General features: G+C 28.9%; 1 protein-coding gene across 4 annotated transcripts in view; it reads right to left on the reverse strand.

The window, feature by feature from the left end:
* The window catches only part of LOC107441786 (tyrosine-protein phosphatase 69D), a 521,936-nt gene that overhangs the window by 121,457 nt on the left and 377,678 nt on the right, over nucleotides 1–22,801 (reverse strand). For all 4 annotated transcript variants that reach the window (XM_071183655.1, XM_043039328.2, XM_071183654.1 and 1 more), the window contains one exon: nucleotides 13,619–13,838. In XM_071183655.1, coding sequence (XP_071039756.1) covers nucleotides 13,619–13,838 — 220 coding nt within the window. The remainder of the gene's footprint in view (nucleotides 1–13,618; nucleotides 13,839–22,801) is intronic.

The raw sequence follows: 22,801 nt of genomic DNA on the forward strand, positions 1-22,801 counted from the left end.
TTTACGGCATTTATTACTGTAAAAATTACGGTACATCAGACTCTTTGTTCCGCTACGTACTCCGATGAAACTGGAGTTTACGGTAAAAAGTACTGACATCCCGAGTGCTGGTACTTTTTACCATAATTTAATCTGGAATTTCTTGCAGTGTATAGCCTCTCTACATTTTAATTTTAAAAGCTTTCTCTATGCAATCATTTTATGTTTCTTTTTCTCTTAACTATTATGGAATCTAACTATTGTTCAGAAAATATTTGACGAAATTTTATTTCATTCTTCATAATTTTGTAAAAAAAAAAAATGCAAATAGTTTAGTTATTTGTCTTGAAATAAATGCTCCCTGTATTACAATTATGCAAATTAATTTTTCTTCTTACACTATTTTGTGTATAATTAACGTTTTAATTCTCGGTTACTTCCATTATTCATTTTTTTTCCACATCATCGTTTCGCTACAAGTTGAAATCGTTCAGCAAAAGCTTTGTAACAAAAAAAAAAAAAAAAAAAAAAAAAAAAAAAAAAAAAAAAAAAAAAAAAAAAAAAAAANGAAGCAGGTTCGAAGCTTTTAATCAATTGATAATTAGTCAGAGGAAGTCATTATTTTATATTTTTACCGGAATTCCTAGTCAACATATTATTGATTTTATCATCCGATTTGCTTACATCTTATTCATGGAAAGTACAGTTTTACCTTACAAACAATTTACCTCTGATTAGAATTGTCATCAAAAATGCATAATTTATGTAATCATTTATTTTAATTTCTCTTCTTTGTTCTTATTGGACATTATACTATATTTAATATTAATTATATTTTAATAGATATAGTAAAGGAGGCTATTAGAAATGTCTTTTCCTTGTAGTTGGTAAAGTGGATAAGTGGGTTTTTTATAGATATTTTTTTTTTGTTAGAGATTATAATTTATGAAATTAATTTTGTCTATTTCGAAGTAATTATTAAGTTATACTAGGGGGCTAAGCCCCCCTGTTCGCTGCAGCTCACCAACCCCAATTATTGCTTCCTCAATAATTGTCTTTTCTTAGCAGAAAACAGTTTTTCTACTAAAGTTAAAATTACTCACTTAACATATATGTATTAAAAGGAATTCTGTTTGCTTACTCTTGTGCCTCTACTTTCCACGTCCAAATATTACTATCTATTAGTATTATAAACATTTAAATCTCTAGGTGAACGGAAGTGATTTTTCGAAGTAATCATTTTTTAAAATAACATTTATATTCTTATAGCATTATATTGCTCAAACAAATTTGATGAGTACACAACCATAATTAAATATTCTCGCTAATAAGAGCAGTACTGGAAAATAAGTTTAAATTAGGGATACAAAAATATTTAAAGGAAAGCAATACCTTTCGTTAATTTTTTGCTGATGACAACCTAAACAACATGGAAATGAATGAAGGAAAACTGGATCCTACCACGTGATTTTCCGGCCAATAAAAATGCGCCGACAATAATGGAAAATGGTGTTAGACCATTATGATTTTATGTTATGTAGAGAAATTATAAAAGCTTCAATGTTAGATTTGAATATCTAGTCAAGTTCTATTCGTCTAGCAAAGGATTTGCTATGTTGGCTATAAGGAGTTGCTTTAATTCTTAATTAAAACTGAAAGATCAAATTTAATAACTGCAGTAAAAATTTTATCGTTTAAATAAAATACAAAATATCTAGCATAACTCTGAATTAAGTTAACATTTTAATAGCTGAATTATAAATGTAAGGAAAATTTGGATAAGAAAATACTAGGAATTCTTCCAAATGTTAGTTGTTATTGCTCATGTGGCGATTTTGTTTGCAATTCTTTGCATTTACTTCCCAACCAAAAAATATAAAAAATGGAGTGGAATATCATCAAATTTATGAAATATTTAATGTTAAAAAAATGCACACAAAGTTAGCGAAATAAATATTTTTGTTATACGATCACCAAATAGCAACCTTGTTCAGGTTTGTTCACATCCTTCTCCTCAAAATAGTGAAATAGTATCGTCGCATACCACGTGAAGACGGAGCCAAGTGCCAACTCCTGGTGAACGAACTATAGTACCATTTATCCCTTAATTTTGCTTTTCAGTACAAAACATATTATTTTTATTTCAATTACAGTTGATTTTAAATTATTTAGTTTTATGGCATCACGTTTTAAACGCATAACTATATACGAAATAAACTCGGGGTTTCAGATTGCCTTAGAAATGCTTATTTTATGTGTATTAGTCCGCTTATGCTACCATGATCACGTTGCTCATTCAGATAGCCTGGCATAACTAATAAAAAAGAATTAAGTAATACTGAACTTGCAATAAACTATTCTTTTTTATTAGAGCTGTAAGCTAGCAAACGTAACTAATGTTATCTCTAAAATATTTAGCAAAACTGAGAGGCTTCCTCTAAACCAATAAGAAAATTAACTTCTCAAATGTCTCTGAATTTCAAAATCTAATTTAAAATTTAAAACCGGGTTTTGTTATTTGCTTACAATTGTATTCATTTAGATTCATGTTGAATTTCGTATTCTTAGAATCGTGAATCGGTATACAGACACACAAATACACACATATTCTGTATTTTATTATAAGTATACAATACATTAGCTTCGTATTGCGATAGGCCAGAAGCTTTCCAGGCGCGCGTTTAAAGCTAATGGCGATACACGGTGTCCAGTTAAGATTAAAAATTTATATTAATTTAAGCATGTCTTACTGGGGATTGTTCAGATTATTCTATTTATGACTTTATGACATGACAATAGTCTTTTTCTTTCTTCTGTTAACACTACACTAATCGAACGCTACTTGCATCGGCTGCCCTTTTACAATTCTTATGGCTTCAAATATATTCAAATTTAAAATAAATTAATAGGACCTGACTAACTCATTTTAAGCAGCAATATGAATATTTCATATCACCTTCAACATTTAATCATTCAAGCTTGGTTTTTTACAGTATAAAAAATTACGGTAAGAAGTACCGGCATTCGGGATTCGGCTCTTTTACTGTAAAATGCCTTTTTACCGGAATATATTCCGAAACAAAAAAAATCTGATAAACAGTAAATTTTACAGTAATAATTACTGTAAAATCAGTGAGCCACGCTAATTAAATAATTAATAAAAATTACGGAGTAATATTTTACGGTAAAAATGGACTTCATGGATGATGCACCCAAAGTGCCGGTACTTTATACCGTAATTTGAATCGGGATTGTTTACAGTGTAGTAGGTTCGAAAGAATTGGTGCATTGCAATAAATAATATAAAGGCATTACTCAGTCACAAATATTATAATTTTAAAATTTTTTTCTTAGAAATTACATTAGTGTAATAATTTTTTTTACGGAATAAAGACAGAAAAGCGATAAAAATTCTTACTTATGGTTCAAAACAAACTGTACTTTTTTTCAATTAACGCTTTATTTGTCTTTTAAAACGAACGTTTTGGAAACTTTTTTAATTTTCTTTTTGCTTAAATGAAACTCACTTTTACTAGTACAAAAACCTTTAAGCTGACTTTCTGAGAAGCACTCAGATTGAAACAACTAAAACTTCACATTTATCTGCTAATGACGTTTTATGTTTTCGGAAAAAAGTTTTTTTATATGTTTGAAATTTTCTTTAAAAACAAATTTAGGTAGGACTACGTCTTTTAGAAAAAAGTTTGGGGATATTCCAAAACTTTTTACTTGACGGTTTTCTCTCCCCTTTCACTTTTCTTTTTATGATGATATGAATGTTTTTAAGAAATTCATCCTTATTTTCAGTGAAATCATTATATTAGAATGTTTTTTTAAGCAAATAATTTGAAAAAAAAAATATTTAAAGCGCATTTCAAGAAAGAAAAACACAGGGGAATGTTGAAGAAAAGTTAATTCTAGCCAGACTGCACAGAATGTGACTTTAACCATCTATATTATATAAAACGCTAATACGTATGTATCAATAAAACCAATGATATTTCTTTTCTCGCGTTGGCAACAGTTTTCATTTTTAATTGATAGGCTTCGGCGCGCAAGAGCACGTAGTGAGCATCATATGGCTAATCTATATTATATAAAACGCTAATACGTTTTAATTGATAGGCTTCGGCGCGCAAGAGCACGTAGTGAGCATCATATGTCTAATCGGGTGAATTCTCACCGAATTATCAAAAAAATTCTCACAAAATTATCTTCATCGAAGCCGATGCTTTACATCCGGCGTTCAGTACTATTTCCTATTGTTTTACAACACATGGTTTTAGCCCTCTGGTGGGAAAGACTTTAAAATAAAACTTACAACAGTTACTTCTCTCAACAACTGAAATTTAGAATAGTGTGATTAAGAAAAATATGTGAACAGTTTGCAATTTCAAATTAATATTGAAATGCACAAATTTAGAATTTTCTACAGTGAAAAGTTTTCAGAACTTCAGTGTTCAAAAAAGTATACAAAAGCTAGACGTTAAGAACGTATCCAATGAGCGAGCAAAGCCAGCATCGGATTGCTTCACAATCCGAAATGAACTGCGAAAGCAGTTCCGGGGGTTGGCGAGCGCCAGCGAGCAGGGGGCTAAGCCTCCTTATACAAATTATTTTTAGCTAGAAGAGGATATATTAAAAAATGATAAAACAGATGCTTCTGCAACAAACAAACAGCAACGATCTTGCTTTTAGATACAGCTATATTTAAGTAGCATATTAACGAGAATGGACATTTAGTTCGGAATTTAATCCAATATATTCTCCAATTTAGTTAATTTTAGAAACTAGAGTTTGTGTTAAAAATTGTCCGACTTGGGTATTCCTGAAAACTCCTCGCATTAAAACTTGTCAAAATATAAAAATTGAGTTATGGCGTGAAGTGGAAAATTTCTTAACACATTTGTAGCTCTTCTGTAAAAACAAAGGTGGTTACCTCAGCAGCAAAACTACTGCGGCAAAGCTATCAGCTCTGTAAATTTATTTTGGTCTTGCAGGCAAAACAAACAACACTTAGAATTTTTTTAGAGGCAAAATTACGTTAAACTGAAAAACAAACTGTATTATTCATCTCACTCTGTATTTTCTGTATTTCATTCTGTGTATTTTCATCTCTCAGAGTTGGAGATAACGACCTTATCAGGTTTTTTTAAAGTGAAAAATCGTAACTGTAGGATGCAACTTTGGCAACAGTTTCAAGTCCAAGGATTCAAAATTTTGAATGCTTTCCCTACGCTCTGTTTTGGTTTTTTGAATATCTATTTAGAATAGATTTGAACTTTTCTTCTTTTGTTGATACTACAGTTAGTTGTCAGCCTTCAAGCAGCTTATTTCATCTTATATACACCATTTACCTCTATACTGCTCAGCCACTTTTTTACGCCATCTATCCATCTGCCACATGCTCTTTCTTTTTTTCCAGGATTGTGGGAAATAATAATTTTTCAACTGGGTTATTGTCCTATCGATATATATAACCAAGCCATCTTATTTGCTATATTTTAGCTATTTAAACTGTATTTGTTTCTCAAACTTTAGTGTGTAACTCAAAATTGTATTTTATTCTACTTACTGCATTCTCCTTAACTGCCCGAAAATCTTTTATCAAGATCTTTCCATTAAAACCAAAATAAATCAATTTTAGCGTATTTAAGAGAGAATCAAGATTTGTTTTAATTATTGAATCAGTCTACCGCAGCTGCTTATCTAGTAATTTGCAAGAAAAAAAATAATTTTGTTCTTAATTTAAATTTTTTTACTTATTTAATTGATAAAAATAAATATGCAAATGAAGGGAAGAAGATGTTTCGATAACTTTAATTTTACTGCACTCTTTTTATACTTTTAATGTTATATATACTTTGTGTTAATTAAATTTTTTTTTTTTATCAAATTAAGACGTATTTCATTTTTCAAATGATGTGAAGGAACTACAGAATTTTCCGGTTGAGACCCAAAGGGGATTTGGAGACATTTAAATTCTCTTTGATTTAGTCAATAAATAATAGTTGTTTAAAACACGTCTCTTTTGCGTCTTATTTCATTATTTTTCATTAATTTTTAAACGTTTTGTGCGATATATCACTCAACAAGTATTTAAATTCTAAGTAGGATTTCATGTAAATACAATTGAAAGATTTGTCCTTTTAGTATCGGATATATATTTAGATTTTGCTATTTTTTATAATGTTTTGCATCAAATTGCTATCAAAATTTCAAGATTTGTTTTCTTTTTAAATAAATAAATATTTGCTTTCAATCAGTATTTCATAAGGGTAATTTTTAGATGACTTCATGATATTCGATTATATATTATAAAATTGAAAAATGCGATTTAGGACTAAGTGAGTTAAGTTTTTATTTTGATTTTCACTTAGCATACAGTACATTCAACTTACATTCCATTTTCAAACAACTTTTACTATGAATGTTAATAGAACAATCAAATTGTAACTAGGCTTAATATAAATTTTAGAGTAACAAGAAATATAGTAGCTGTCGAATTTAGAGTTAGCTTCAGCATAATATTCTTTGTAATTAAAAGGAACTTTCATGTTTTAAAATCACAGTTACTGATAAAAAATTAAAAATAAACTTACTTTTTTTTCTGTTTTACTGCTTCAAAACCAAAATGTTCTGTAAGCTTTTATGCTTATTTCATGAAAAAACAGTAGTATAAAACTAAATTATATAGTGCATAACCTGTGTTTAGTAAATATTGTAATTTAAAAGCATCATAAAGACGCAGTATTTTTTCTCATTAAATTTTAGAATCATAGATATTAGTGTCATTTTATTCCTAATTGTTTAAGTGACAGTCATGAATTGTCCTAATACTTTGAAATCACAAGCACTTTATTTTCATTATCTTTTTCGTTTAAGACTAAAGAATGTCCGTCGTTTTTTAATGGAATTGAGACATAGCCATTGCCACTGGCAAAAAAAAATCAGTTTTTCTGCGAGGTTACGTTAGAGATTTATATATATATAGAAAGAACATATTTCGTAGTAAAAATATTTTGTTGAAATAATATTAATTGAGAATTAGGAATTATTAATCGTATAAAACTTAACTGCTGCCTTGATCAAAACAAAATAAAGTAGAATTCTTTCCTATACTTATTGAATATTGCTCACTTCTTTTTCACCTTTTACACCTGAAAAAGCAAATATTTATCGCTATTTCTAGTACAATTTCAAATGATATAGTGGCATTTAATAGATTAGTTACTTGCTCAACAAAATCTGTACTTCCAGAGGGAAAAATCTGATAACCAATAGATATTTTTTATAAAAATAAAAAAAGCAGAATTGGTAACACTGGATTGAAATTGACCAAATGTAGTTTTTGTTATAACGTAAAGTTTTTCAGAAATTAAAATTTTTTGTTTTTTGTTTGAAATAAAAAATTAATTTTTTTAATGCCATAAACTGAAGTTATACTTTAATGCTGCAAACAGCCCACGAGATTTTAAATTTATGTTTTATTGTTAGGAAATAAGCCGAAGTGCACACATAAATAGCTTATTAAGAGTGTGGTTTTTATCTTTAGACTAGAATATCGAACCATGAAGGAGGTATTATAAAAGAATGTGATAACTCTATAACTTTTTGAACTGACAAAAGTCATTCTACTGATGCAACAGACTAATAAGCCCTACGAGGCATGCGGATAAAAATTTATCATGTTTTCTGGTGAAATATACGGTCTATCTTTCCAAGTCAGCTTCTATTTTTAGCTCATAGGCGATAGATGACTGTCGCATACTTTCGCAGACAAATCTAAAGATACACCCCATATTTTCACCATAATGGTCAAATGACCAACAGGGCTTGCAAGTGTTTTATGGGGATGGTGCTTATAAAGATGCATTAGCTAATAGGAACATGCAGTTTTTGCCAATCATTACTTCCGGATACGACCTTTTATGATCTTGAAACAGTTTAATACACATCTTCTACCCGGAATGGAGAAGCTATCAATTTTTTCCCTTTTTTGTCCCTTTTTTTCCCTTTTCCAGCCACGTTTTCCTTATCTGTCATTACGGGAACTATAAATTTGCTGATTGCGGATCTTGGTTTTGTTTGAAATAACGAATGATAGTTACTTGAGAAAATAAGGACTATATAGGGTATTTGATGACTACTCTCTTAATTGAGATGGAATGTGGACAATGCAAGTGATTGTATATGTGTCTAGACAGATTTGTTTCGAAAGGTAAAGTATCTCAGACAGATATATTTGAAAAACTGGACCCACTTGATAGTTAATGACTAGACCATTTTAGTGTCACATACGTAAAACTTGTTGAGAAATATGGTTTTTACTGCTTACTACCTGTTAACTTTTTTTTTCAAAGTCATTGAGAAAGATACGTTAAACGAAAATACATATTAGCGAATTATATTAGAGAAAATACATATTATTTGTTGAGAAATTTGATGTTTACTGCCAGTTTACTTTTCAAAGAGGCAGAGATCGTTATGTTAAACGAAAATACATATTAGAGAGTCTAATTACTACTTCTTACTAAGAAATTTGGTGCTTACTGCCACTTCACGTAGTTTTTAAACGGGGCAGAAGACATTGCGTAAAAATAAGAATTCGTATTAATAATTTTGCAATTTAAATTGTTTTAAAAAACTCAATTTTAAAAGTAAATTTTATTCCTATTTGGATTTTCAAGATGCATTCAAAAATTAAACTAGAGGAAACCCATTGGAGAAAGTGTCGTTACATGGATCAATTTGGACTTTTCATTTTTTTTATGTGAAATGGAACAATTTGCATAAAAAATTATAAGGTAATTTTTTTTAACTTTAATTATATAACAATTTCATAAGAAATATATAATATGTTTGTCTTGCACAATAGATTTGAGAACGAATATTGTTATGCTCATCAGGAAAAAAAAATTAAAATGGTGGTAACAATATAGAATTGTACCTTAGAGACATACGGATCGATACCTTAGAGTTAAACATATTCGATACTTATGATAGTGGTAAACTGTTGCTATTTAAAAGAAATTAAAAAACGTTTTAAGCTAAACTTTATAAAATTGTGCATTTATATGATATGAATAACTTAGTTTTAAGTTATTCATATCATATAAATGCATTCTCTTTGTTCCCATTCTCTTTGCTACTTCTTACAAGTCCGAAGCTAGGTTTTCCGATGGTTTCCATAGCTTGAAAATAAATATCGAAAAACCAGAAATTACAAGTAGCTATTATAAAGCTTTATTATACAATTTGAAAACTTAGATTGCAATCAGCAATACCTTCAATTGAGGAATTTTTACCTATACTTTTTATTAAGAATATTGAATTAATACCTTCTTAGTGCTATATATGATCATTCATACTTTATTATTAATACCAATTAAAATACTTGATCGTATTTTAAGTAGGATTTGTATTAATTATGTTCATATCCTTTCTACTTCTTTTCATACTTTTATTTCATATTCTTAAACACACAAAGCACTCATTAAGCTTGTATATAACAATTGAACCGTGAAACAATCTTAAATCTCATAAGGGTGCCACAACTTGTAAAAATTTGGAAAAATCCTACATTTTAACATTATGTAACGATTTTATGCAAGAGCCGTAACGGTTATGCATTATAGCCTATTATAGGCAAGATTACTTTTTTATGCGCTACAGCGTGTAATGTTGTTTTATTTGTGTTTTATTGTGTTAAGGTGTTGAATTTATAATTTCTTTTATCAGTTAAGTTGTAAAACGATAATCAATACATACATTTTATAACTTAAGAATTGACAAAATTTTAATTAATTATCAATACGAGAAATCAATATATTCTTATTGATGTTTTTTTTAAATAATGTCTTTCATTTTTTACTGCAAATAGTTTTCTTAAAGGAAAAAAATAATTTAGAAGAGTTGCTTGGGCATATTCATTTCCTTAGGAAAGAAATATGATAATTGACCAAAATATATTTAAAAAAAATAAAGAAAAGAAAAATTGAGTCATTAAAATTTATAAATGCTTAGAAATGAATTTATAATGGGAACTTCTTATCACAATTAAGAAAACAATTCGAAAATACTAATTCTTTAGAGTAATTTTTAATGAAAATGCATTGGGTTTTGTTTTTATTTTGATACGTTTCACCATTAACAAGAAACTTTACTCCCAAAAAAATTTGACTTTTTGTTTTATTTTGGTATTTAAGGCAGTAATAACATGCGCTAATTAAGAAAAAAGTCTTAGATTTATTTTAAAAACATTTTTTATCCCATTGTATTTTTGCGATAAAAAATAATCAACACTTTATTGTAAGTATTAGGGAGTGCAATTAGCTTATTTTGGTCGAGCTACTTTTGAAGGAGCCATTGATTTTACATAAAAAGTTTTAATAAAAAATGGTACTTATTTCATTTTTATAACAATTAAGAATGCCGTAGTGTAATCGATATAGACAATTAAGCCAGAAATTTAAGGAGACAATTATAAGAGAAATTAGCAATGTTTTTTATTTCATTTCTTTATTCTAAATTGAAGGGGATATGATTAAATTATTCGAGAGAAAATAAATTTTTAATCCATGTTTATGAGCAACTATATTTTAAGTAATAAGATCAGGTATTAAGAAAATAAATATAAAGAAAGTTAATTGTTTATCGAGCAAACATTTAAAGTAATACTTGTAGAAAATGTATAATTTGAATTAAGAAAAACGAGTTAAGAAAAGCAGGGTAAATACATATTATATTAAAGAAATACGGATTCACTATTGCATTGATATTTTTAAGGCTTTCCAATTTTTATAAACATCTAAATAATTTTGACAGATGATAAGAAATCAAGTTCTAAATATTTGCTTTAGGATCTAAATTCGTTAATTACGTATTCTTTTGTCACCACTGTATGAGAAGAAATTTTTCTCCCCAAAAATAGTACAACAAAAAAATAAAAACAATAACGTAAGCTTTGTATTAACGAATTTTTTTTTCTACATTACAAAAATAATTCACTTCGTTTCTCGATCACGTGATTTACAACTCTTTGAGACAATAATTTACTACTTCTTGAATGAATCCACTTCTACAATACAAGAAAACTGAATTTTCAAAACGAATTTATTTTAAGCGCATGAAGTGCAGTTATGAAAAGAAAATATCTATAACGGAAGCAGCTCGGGAAAATGTTGTATCCTAGGCAAATTTTAATATTTTTATTTTGATGAAGATTAATTAATTCAACTAACTTAAAAATTTCTCGAGAAACATATTATACGTTTTTTTTATTAATATATATTTTTGGAGAATGGATTCTGTCAAACAAAAAAACAGAAAACAAAACAATTTTCTTCTTAAAGTTAAGAAAGTAGGTCCAAGTTATATCATAATATTGCTGATTTTAGCTAAGTAATAAGGATAATTAAATTTTAATTTTTAAATGCTTGTCAATTGTCTTAAATAAATTATAACATTTCATTTCTTTACGCATCGGTTTTATTAAGACTTGTTCGAATTCATATTAATATTCTCTCTGTGCTGTGTATGTTTCATTAACGAACGAATTTTTTTTAAAGTTGAAGAAATGTTATTTTATCTATGCATCGAGTTACTGAATAACAAACAACGCGGCTGCTACTTTTCACCTAGTAGTATAAAAGAGCATTCTGGTTATTTCACTACACTAGAAATCATTCTTGAGTCTTCGTGCAGTGGAACATTACTTTAGTATTAAGTAGTTGACTCCATTTTTGGTCTTAAAATACACGAAATTACAGTAGTTCTTTCTTTCTAATGGCGAAGACACTCATCTGCATGAACTGCCAGCCATAATGACAGTCAAGGAAGCCCGGAAAAATAAGCTTTCCGGGTTTAAAGTTTTGAAACCAAACAAACGTGACTTATTCATAAAGCCCACTTATTAAATAAAAGATAAATATCAAAAACAAAATGGTGCATACATGATACCATTCATGAAAATTTCGGTTTTTACTCACTCGCTGAAGCAATTAAAAAATATATCTCCTTCACAAAAACTGAATATTATTTTGGTTAGTTGGTGCGTGATGCATTGTATGCCTCCCGTCTGATGAAAAGGAAGGTTACTCCACTCAGCAAGCAATGCTCTTCGAAATTCCAGCTCTCATGTAGGAGGTAGTTGACGTGCTGCAATTCGTCGGGTAGGTATATCACACACACGCTCCATCGAACGAAGTGGTAAGTGAGAATACTGGCCATTCTATACAATTGATATTCTCAGATCAAAAGCATATGTTTTTGTTGTTTGCTCGGTTAGGGTGAGTAATGTTTTCCATAATCACATATTCTGTGCCTACGGCATCCCTAAATGTTGTTCCAGAATCATGTCCCGAAAAATTTGGTCTGTCATTGCTCCGATTTGAAATGGGTGTTCTGGAGCCCAGTATAATTCCGCCTCAAGCGAGCAATCGTGTACCACCGAAATATTGTCGTTCAATGATATTGTTTTGGTGGTAATGGGTACCTGACGTTTTCCATATGAAAGCTCGACTAGAATCAGACTGCAAGCTAAAACTGGACTCATCGGAGGAGATCAAACAAACTCTCTGTGTCGATGTCCACATTACATGCTTTGTGCTACAGATTAATCGCTGGTGTCTTGCTGTCACCAGCGATTAACCCGCAGTTCTGACAGGCTTATAAGCAAATAGAACAATATTTCCAAAACGTCCTTACCCGGTTTTCCCTGAAACTGTAGTACACGTGACTACATATATTTGATTTAACAAATCATAGGCCTTACTCCGTCTGCTTCTTTTGACAGTTGCTACGAAACACCGGTTATCTTTTGAGTTGCTACCAAACACTGGTTTTCTTTCGACATTGTAACTTGGACTGTGTAACTTGTACATTGTAACTTGGACTAACGTCTACTGAAATTTCCATTATCTCGGAATCATTGCCAAATCCAATAGATAAGAATTTGGGCCATTTCAAGATCCTCGGATACTTTGAGTAAGCCCACATTCCAGGTGCCTGATATCTATATCACCTAAAAAATCATCCGCGTGTCCTCTATGTGATAGCTATTCAGTTATCGCACTGAGATGGCCTCAGAACTCTCGTGGACAAGTTTACTTCTTTAGCGTCATTCCTCAGATATCTCTCTTTTATATTCTCGTCATTATGACGTACTATCGGTGTCATCTGGTGGCTTCCTGTAATTTGCAGATTATTCTTGAAGATGCGTGTGATAATTCTATTGGTGAGATTTTAGCTTTAGAGTTCAATTTCTGTGTGATTTTGAATTATCCTTCATTTTCGGACTTCATTTCATTATTCTTCATTTTCGTGTACTATAGAATTTTATATTCCAATGAAATTGATTGAAAAAGAATTTTCTGTAACGAAAAAAGTTTTATAGCACATGTCTGGAGAGCCTGAAACGGTCATAATCTCAGCCAATAGCGCCTTTTGTTATTGATAATCAAAATTCTTCACCCCGGTGGAGCAAATATACACTAGACCAAAGTATATGTGCTCCAAGCTACAACACTAGATTCATAATACATGGTTTTTTTGGGGAGGGACAAAATTGTTTTCTCTATTTCTCCCTCCAGGAATGCTAAAATTAAATCCATTTAAGATTATCAGTAAATGTTTTTACCTGAAGGAGGAGAGTTGCACTTTGCTTTGTCATTGGGGTTGCTGCTGTGTCCACAGCCAGCTTTATTGATGGTGCAGATTTTCACTGAATAATTCGTGTTCGGTCGGACGGTGCTTTTGAAGACTAAGTTTTCTTTGTGAACTTCAGTGAATTCTCGGAAATTGTCCCGCACTAAGTGACCACTACCATTCCTATACAAAGCATCCCCTTGCAGCGTTACCTGAAATACACAAGAAACAACATTATCACAAATACTGTGTAACTCGGTACATAAATCGAGTTTTCAAACCTCCAAATTTTTACTAAAATCAGGGGGTCGACTTATGCGATGGTAATAAAGACGGTCAATCGTTGATCGTGATTTACTGCATTATAAACAATGCGATAGATAAGAATAACTGTGGATCAATTTATCCCTTGTAAAACTATTAATCGCTGTTTTTAGTACAATTAATTTCTACTTTTTTCTAAATATATTTTTGTTACGTAAAAAAGTTTTTTAGAAACAATATTTTTAATTGCGATCAGGAATAAAAGTAAAAAAGAAAAGTTAACTTATTCAAGAATATTTAAAAAAAATATTACGCAATAATTTTTTTTTTTAAAACATACCATAAAAGCAATAAATTTAAAGATACAAAAACATCATCAGTGTCGGATTCAATAAGGTTAGCACTATAGTTACACGGATCCCTCTCTGCTATAAATTCTGCCTCTCTGCTACTTCATCACCATCTGCTGAGTCCAACAAAGCACTGTCAACCCCATTCAAATAATTCGAAATTCCATATTTTTTTAAAAAATTTTACAATGACATTAGTAACCACATTTTGCCAAGTGTCTAATATTATTTGACACATGACGTTTTTAGGAATAAAAATATGACTTACAGACAGCTGTCGACTTACACTTCCGACATAGTAAAATTTGCTATCTCGTAATCAAAAACAGGGTCTTGACTTATAAAACGGAATATACGTAATTCAATAACACATCTTTTATTTGTCAAAATGTTCTAAAAGGATTCATACTTTTTATTTGTTTGCCCAAGGTTCTTTTAAATATAAGTTGTCTTACAAATTCTCTAAACAGCAGTTCTCTAAAACAATAGTAAACTCCACTGAATATGCTTCATCCATTCTTTTTCGTCTTCAAAATCTAATAAAATTGGTAAAAGATACAACACTGCAAGTTACGCTTACAATGACTATCTATATTGCAACAGAAAAAATAAAATTGTATTTTTGAATTTTGCTAGCATGCTAATTTTATACTGTCCATTCCTAAGGGAAAGTTTTTTTCTTAATCAAAATTTAATCAAAAGATGAAAAAAAAATTTATTGTATCGATTGCTTTCCAAGTACACTGAGAAAAATAATATAGTCAAAAGTACCAGAATGTGGTAAAATACCAAAGAACTCGGTAGTTTTTACCAAATCACTTTGGCAATGATTTTGGTATAATTTTACTAAGATCATTCAACATTTTAAACTCATACCTCAGTAAAATATGCTCCTCACGCATTATAAAATTATGCCATAATAAATTGTGGTTTTATAATGTGTGTTGAAATATGATAAATATGGTAAAATTAGTTGTGGTATGGCCACAACTAATTTTACCATATTTATCATATTTACCATTATGTTATTATTCAAAATAAAAAAGTTATGTTTTGCGCTTATAAAAAGTTACGTATAGCCAAATTAGTTCATATATTATTCAAAATAAAAAAATTGTTTTTAAATTTTATTGAAAATATAATATATAGGTATTTTAGGAACATTAGAATTTTAAATAAAAATAGAATACATACATTAAAAATGATAATTTAATCCTCATTTGGAACTAATCATTAATTAGTAATAATTTTTGGCAAATTTAGAAAAAGCTTTCAAGTGTTAATTTGTTTCACAATTTCGTTTTTAAAATGTTTCTTAAAGGACGCTAATCTTATTTAGATGATAGTAAAAGGACATAATATTTATATTTACATTATTTTTTATTGTCTTTTTTTTTGGAAAAACGTAGTGTAAAAATGAAACTATAATTACAGAGAGTTTAGTGGAAGTACACAACTTTAAAGAAGGAGATTACCTTGAAATAAATAATATTTTGCAGTTAAACAAGAATGGCCTAACTAATTAAATATTTCTTTTTTCGAATTTCTTTTTTTTTGTAATAATAACTTAAAGCAGAACTCTTGAACATATGAGAATTAATGTTTATAGATTATTACATTATTAAAAAACACAAAGTATTTTAATAATGCTTATTAATTTTGTTCTTATTAAAATTTCTAAATTCTCATTAAAATATTGCTTAATTTTTTAATACATCTTTTTAAATTTATTACTATTAATCTTTTAAATTTCAGGAAGTTAATTTTTAAGTAAAAAAGTACCGGCATATTAAAATCATCTTCCACATCCAGTATATTTAAACTTGAAAAATGAATTTTAATGGCAAATTTCTTAACTAGTTAATAAAATGTAAATAAGCTCATTAATTCAAAGTTTTAGGAAAACTTTTTTTCAAAAAATACCTCATGTTTGATAGAAATCAAAAATTCAAAAAATAAATAAAAAATAAAACAGGATTTTATAATTTCATGTAGTTTGACTAAAAAAAAAAATTATAATGGATATTTTTTTTTTAGAATTTTTTTTTGAATAAAATTAAAGAATTAGAAAGTTAAGCAAATTTTAATGTTTCTCAGATAAATTTAATAAAATTAACAAATTAAATAAACAGTCGCCTAAATAAATAGAAAAAAGGAATGAATATATATTTTTTAAGAGGTTTGAACAAAGCACAAGAAGAAATTTGAATAAGCATTAATTTACCTTATTATTATTAAAGGTTATTTCACAAAATGTACTGTCGAAAATAAGATTAAATTTAGACATAAGCATAAATTTGAATCAATTTCACTATTTTATTTTACATTTCTTCTTCTGAAAAATACATTTTATACACTGTTTTAAAGAATTAACAATCTCAAAGTACAGTGCACAAAATGAAAAACAGGCCACCCTGAATAACTTTTGATCTAATTATCGGGTATTTAGGTTCTAGGACTCATTTTTAATGGTTCGAGGGAGGAAAAACGTGATAAATATACCTTTTTTCAACGGATTCGGATTTTTAACCCCCAAATTATTAGAGGTATCCGTAATCTTGGTCATGATAGTTTGGTCTGGATAGAATGGTCCAAACTTTGGATTAATTAATTAATCTTTAATTACGAAATTCGTTTATTCACAGATGATTCCAAGCTAAAAAATAACTTTTGGTAAATATTTATTATTTTATTTAATGATATCACCAAATTTGAATTGTGAGGTATACAACTTTTGTGCATCATTTAAAAGAATATAATTTTGCATGGAAAGGATGCAAAATTGGAACGAAATTGGTCGAATAGTTCCTGAAAAACTGAATTTTAAAAATACGACTTTTTCTCCGATAATGAATATATATATGGTCATGATAGTCATGATATGGTCATGATAGTTTGGTCTGGATAGGGTGGTCCAAACTTTGGATTAATTAATTAATCTTTAATTACGAAATTCGTTTACTCACAGATTATTCCAAGCTGAAAATAACTTTTGGTAAATACTTATTACTTCATTTAATGATAACAACAAATTTGAATTGTGAGGTCTACAACTTTTTGCATCATTTAAAAGAATGCAATTTTACACGGAATGGATACAAAATTGGAACGAAATTGGTCGAATAGTTCCCGAAAAACTGAATTTCGACTTTTTTTTCCCGATTATGAATATATATATGGTCATGATAGTTTGGTCTGGATAGAGTGGTCCGAACTTTGGATTAATTAATTAATCTTTAATTACAAAATTTGTTTACTCACAGATTATTCCAAGCAAAAAATAACTTTTGGTAAATATTTATTATTTTATTTAATGATATCAACAAATTTGAATTGCAAGGTATAAAATTTTTTTGCATCATTTAAAATAATGTAATTTTACGCGGAAAGGATGCAAATTGGAATGAAATTGGTCGGATAGTTCCTGAAAAACTGAATTTTTAAAAATACGACTTTTTTTCAGATTATGAAATTGAGAAAGGATTATTATAAAAATGTATTTATTTTTTCTTGCATATGCATTTTTTTCTTTATATCTCTATTTACCTATGCATTGCATATTTCTGGAAATGTATTTAATGATATAATGTTTTGAAATGCTCTTACGGATTATTCATTCACTGAAAAAAATGCATATGAAAGAAAGAATAAATACATTAATTAATTAATCTTTAACTACGAAATTCGTTTACTCACAGATAATTCCAAGCTAAAAATAACTTTTGGTAAATATTTATTATTTTATTTAATGATATCAACAAATTTGAATTGTGAGGTCTACAACTTTTTTGCATCATTTAAAAGAATGTAATTTTGCACGGAAAGGATGCAAAATTGGAATGAAATTGGTCGAATAATTCTTGAAAAACTGAATCGTAAAAATACGATTTTTTTTCCGATTATGAAATTGAGAAAGGATTATTATAAAAATATATTTATTTTTTCTTTCATATGCATTTTTTTCAGTGAATGAATAATCCGTAATTTTTCACGGAAAGGATGCAAAATTGGAATGAAATTGGTCGAATAGTTCCTGAAAAACTGAATTCCAAAAATACGACTTTTTTTTCCGATTATGAAGTTGAGAAATGACTATTATAAAGATGTATTTATTTTTTCTTTTATCTGTATTTTTTTCAGAGAATGAATAATCCGTAAGAGCATTTCGAAACATTATATCATTAAATATGTTTCTAGAAATATGCCATGCATAGGTAGATAGAGACAGAGAGAGAGAGAAAAAAAGAAGAATCATTTTTGGAATGAAGTAACCTTTCGTTCATTATACAATTAGCTTCCAGATTTTAGTGAGTTTTCCACATTTACTTTAATTGCCTCTACATCCGCATCTATTTAGAATGAAGCAACATATGACGGGGGTGGTGAGAGGAGGAAGAGAGGGAGTTTAATGAGCGATGCAGTAACTTGAATGTTATAAAAATACTTTGCATTGTGTTGGAGTTAATTATATGTTGCAGTTTTCTAACAAATCTCCATTTTCGTTGAAGCTCTACTGAAAACTTTCAGTCCCGTCCAATTCTCGAACAGACGTAATTAAGTTTTACTGTCGGGTTGCATTTATTGTAATTACTGGAGTTTAGATGAATTTATTTTTAAACCGTGGAAACAAATTTCAAATTAAGAAATATCCTTGCATTTATTATGATATACTTAATGCAAGGTGGTGTGATAAAATGAATGTAGGTCAGCGTAGTTTCGTATATGAATTGTTTAGATAATGAGAATTTATTACAAAACGGGATAGTACAAGTTGGATAAAAATTGGAATTGTAGCTGTATAACTCTTAGATTTCATCTGACGAAGACTATTTGTAAATCAAGTTATGTTTCTCAAAAAAAAATATTTCTGAATTTTAAATAATTTTTTTAAGATATTACTTACAATGTAAAATTGCAAAAAGAGATTACACTCGGGAACAATTTTTTTTTTGTTGCTTTTTCGTCACATGAGATTTTTTTAATAGATCTTAGATACTTTTGTATCACTAATTTCAAATCTGCAATCGGTCTCTCTCTCCAAACTACAGTTTTTTCTATATGACATTTTTTTGTCAAAATTTAACAGGTTTGTATATATAATATGTCATGTTATATAATATGTTTGTATATATAATATTTGTAAATATAATATGTCATACATAATATGTATAAATATGTTATACAAGACAATATGTTATACATATGTTATGTATAAATATGTTATACATAACAGCGGGTCATGAAAATATTCCGACACACTTCTAGGGGAGTTAAGGCACATCATCAGAATTAAAAGTGTTTTAAACTCAGACCTGGAAATGTCGTCTTACTCCACTAGGGGCATTTTGCCTATAATGAGCTCTTTTTTTCCGTGCGCTTCTCAGCAGGACATAATAGGTGAGAGCCCACTAGCCACGTACGAGAAAATTTTCGGGAATGGTTTCCTGTGCAGTTTCAGTTCTGTTGCTGTGCCTTAACTCTCCAAGAAGTATGTCACAACATTTCCATAACAATATAACGTTATAACGTTTCTAACTTTGAACATCTAGACAAAAAATAGACTAAAATTTTCATTAAAAAATTCTGTAGCTTCAGGAGCAAAACTAATTTCGGATTCGGAATCCCCGCCACCGATTTAGGCAAGATTAAATATTTCTATAAATGCAACAAAAAATGTGTTCCCCAACGTTATTGATCTATGTATTTTGAAACATTAAATTAGTTATTAAATACAATGTGTAGCGATTAATATTCAGGGCTATAATAGCTTCTTAAAATTTGTGTATTACATTCTCAATTAATATGTTTTGAAGTAATCTTCACTTGCTGTACTGTGTTACTTCTGTACCTGGATGTAACAGATACCCCCNCCCCCCCCCAGATGCAATTTTAATAGCCTCCGTTCTGGAAGCTCTTCAAGTCTAACGTTTCTAATGAGTGCGACAAACTTAATATTTGTTCTTTAAACAATAATTTAGTTTTCTTGTTTCGGTGGTTGGGAAAATTAATCATCCACAAAACAAAAGAAATCTGATAGAGATTTTATCCCCATAGCCACCACGGCTCAACTTAAAATATTTGTAGCTTTTTAAAAATCATTATAGTTGTTGTTGTTAATTTACGTCGCACTAGAGCTGCACAATGGGCTATTGGCGACGGTCTGGGAAAACATCCCGAAGGATGATCCGAAGACATGCCATCACAATTTTGATCCTCTGCGGAGGGGATGGCACCCCCGCTTCGGTAGCCCGACGACCTGCGCGCGAAGTCGAGCACTTTACGGTAGCACAGTTTAACGAGGACCAATACCGCACACCCTCGGTCCCTACGCAGACTGATATTCCTGATATGCAATGTGCACACTGACCACAGCCAGTGATGCTTGACTTCGGTGATCTGCTGGGAACCGTGTCTTAACGATCAGTCCACAGCGGGACAAATCATTATAGATAAGCTTTAAATAAAATACTATATATCACTTCTGGAAATTTATCAATATCAATTTGACTCGTTAATGGTAAAACACATTTGAATATCGGATTTTAAATTCTGGAAAATAAAATTAAATATGAATGGATTTTTTTTCCTATTCAATAAAAGAATCTTTGTGCTGGAATATAACAGCATAAGAGGACAATGTAAGAAGCATAATTCAAAAGTTCACATTATCATTTCAGTATTTTTCATGCATGAGTTCCTGATTTTCTTTCACTCTTGGTTTCGTGAAATGAATAATATTTTAATTAAATAAACGTCATTATAATTAAATGTGAAGCTGAAAGATTGTACCTTGTTTTAATTGTCCTAAAAGAACACCTTTATATTTTTTTATTTATGTAATTACTATTAGATAAAAATATAAAACATTTTTCTAATTAACAAAATGAAAAGATTAAATTATAAAGGAAATCGTATATTGATATAACTTTCATTAATCAGTCACCTCATTAAATATCAGTAAATAAGCCAAAAGTGTAGGTAGATTATAAACTTTTAATGATACAAGAATTAGTAATAAAAAATTGTGATGAAAGAATTAGGAATAATAATAAAAAAATTACTACTTAAAGTGGTTCAAATTGATTCACATGAACAAATAAATCAAAGCTAGAATTGTGAGTATTTTAAACAAGAAATATTTGCCCTAATAAACATTAGTGAATGAAGCAAGAAATATTTACCGTAACCCATATATTACAATTAGCAAGAGATCTTTACCTTACGCAACCTTACCTTTACCTTACCCATTAGCAATTAAATCTTAAATAACTTGTATACTTCATAATAATTATAATAAGTATTCACATAAACACTCTTCTTGGTAATATTGACTACAAAATTTATTTGCAATTTAATTAAAAAATTTTCTCTTTTGGTAAAAATGAGTAATTAAAATACAAAAAAACACGCATTTTTAAAATTAAATATTAAATAGCACATTTATTAATTCATAAGATTGAAAGTTTCTTTTTTCAAAAAAGGAATGACTCATTTTAAACTCAAATGTTGTTGTTTCTACTAAATGCCATGCAATAAATTTTAAATGACCATTAGATTCCCGGTTTTCTTTTTTTTAAAAAAACAATTTGAATAGTTTGAATGGTTATTTTTCACGATAGCAAATATTCTATTGTTTGTTTTAAAAGTCGTAAATGTACTTGGTATTTTACTCTTATACTTCTACTTGGTCAAAAGCAAAAATTTGGCTTGATATATGTTTTTTTTAAATAGAACTAAAGAAAAATCAATTGGTAATTTTCAGATTTCCTTAGGAATTCATGTATTATATCTAAATCACTTATCACTAGAAAAAAGGAACGAAAAGTAACTGCTCACTAGTTTCTTTTTGGTACATATTTTCGAAACAAAATAATTCTTTTTCACAAAATTAATAAATGTGTTTTTCTTTCTTTTTTTTAAACAAATGCTAATTATATTACTGTGTTAGATAACTGAGTTGAGCATTTTAAAGGCAACTGTGTGCTACGTAAATAAAATAACATTAAATTTCTTATTACTAAAATTAAATTAAAGGAAACTATAACTATTTATTTACTTTTTCTTACAACTGGGTAATGTCATAAAATTGAAGTAACTTTCGTGAAATGACTCCACAAGTTATCAAAGTAAAATATTTATTAGACATTAAAAGATATCATATTTAACGTTGAACTATAAACACTAGTTAACTAAATTCAATTATTTAGAAATTTTATTAAAAATGTGCATTTTATTTCCTAAAATTTGAAAATTTTAGATGCAAGCAAAGGATATGCAGAAATTTTGCTTTGCTTTATTTTTTACTGCAGATTGACTCATGATTTCATTTAAATTCTTCATAGTGTGCTGTTAATCAATATAGTTTAGGGCCGTGGTGGCTTCGGGGATAGAGCGTTCGTCTCCCAAAACTGATATTTCTTAAATTTTTTTATTTTTATTTTATAACCGTCGTTGAACAGCCGACCCAAGCTCTTTAGGTTTACGACTACTAAAGTTCAATTAAGTAGCCTTGTAATTTTGAACCCAATTCAGAACTCCTGGATCGAGTATTGGGAGAAAGT

This window comes from Parasteatoda tepidariorum, chromosome 7, assembly GCF_043381705.1.
Source record: "Parasteatoda tepidariorum isolate YZ-2023 chromosome 7, CAS_Ptep_4.0, whole genome shotgun sequence".
Taxonomy (NCBI): Eukaryota; Metazoa; Arthropoda; class Arachnida; order Araneae; family Theridiidae; genus Parasteatoda; species Parasteatoda tepidariorum.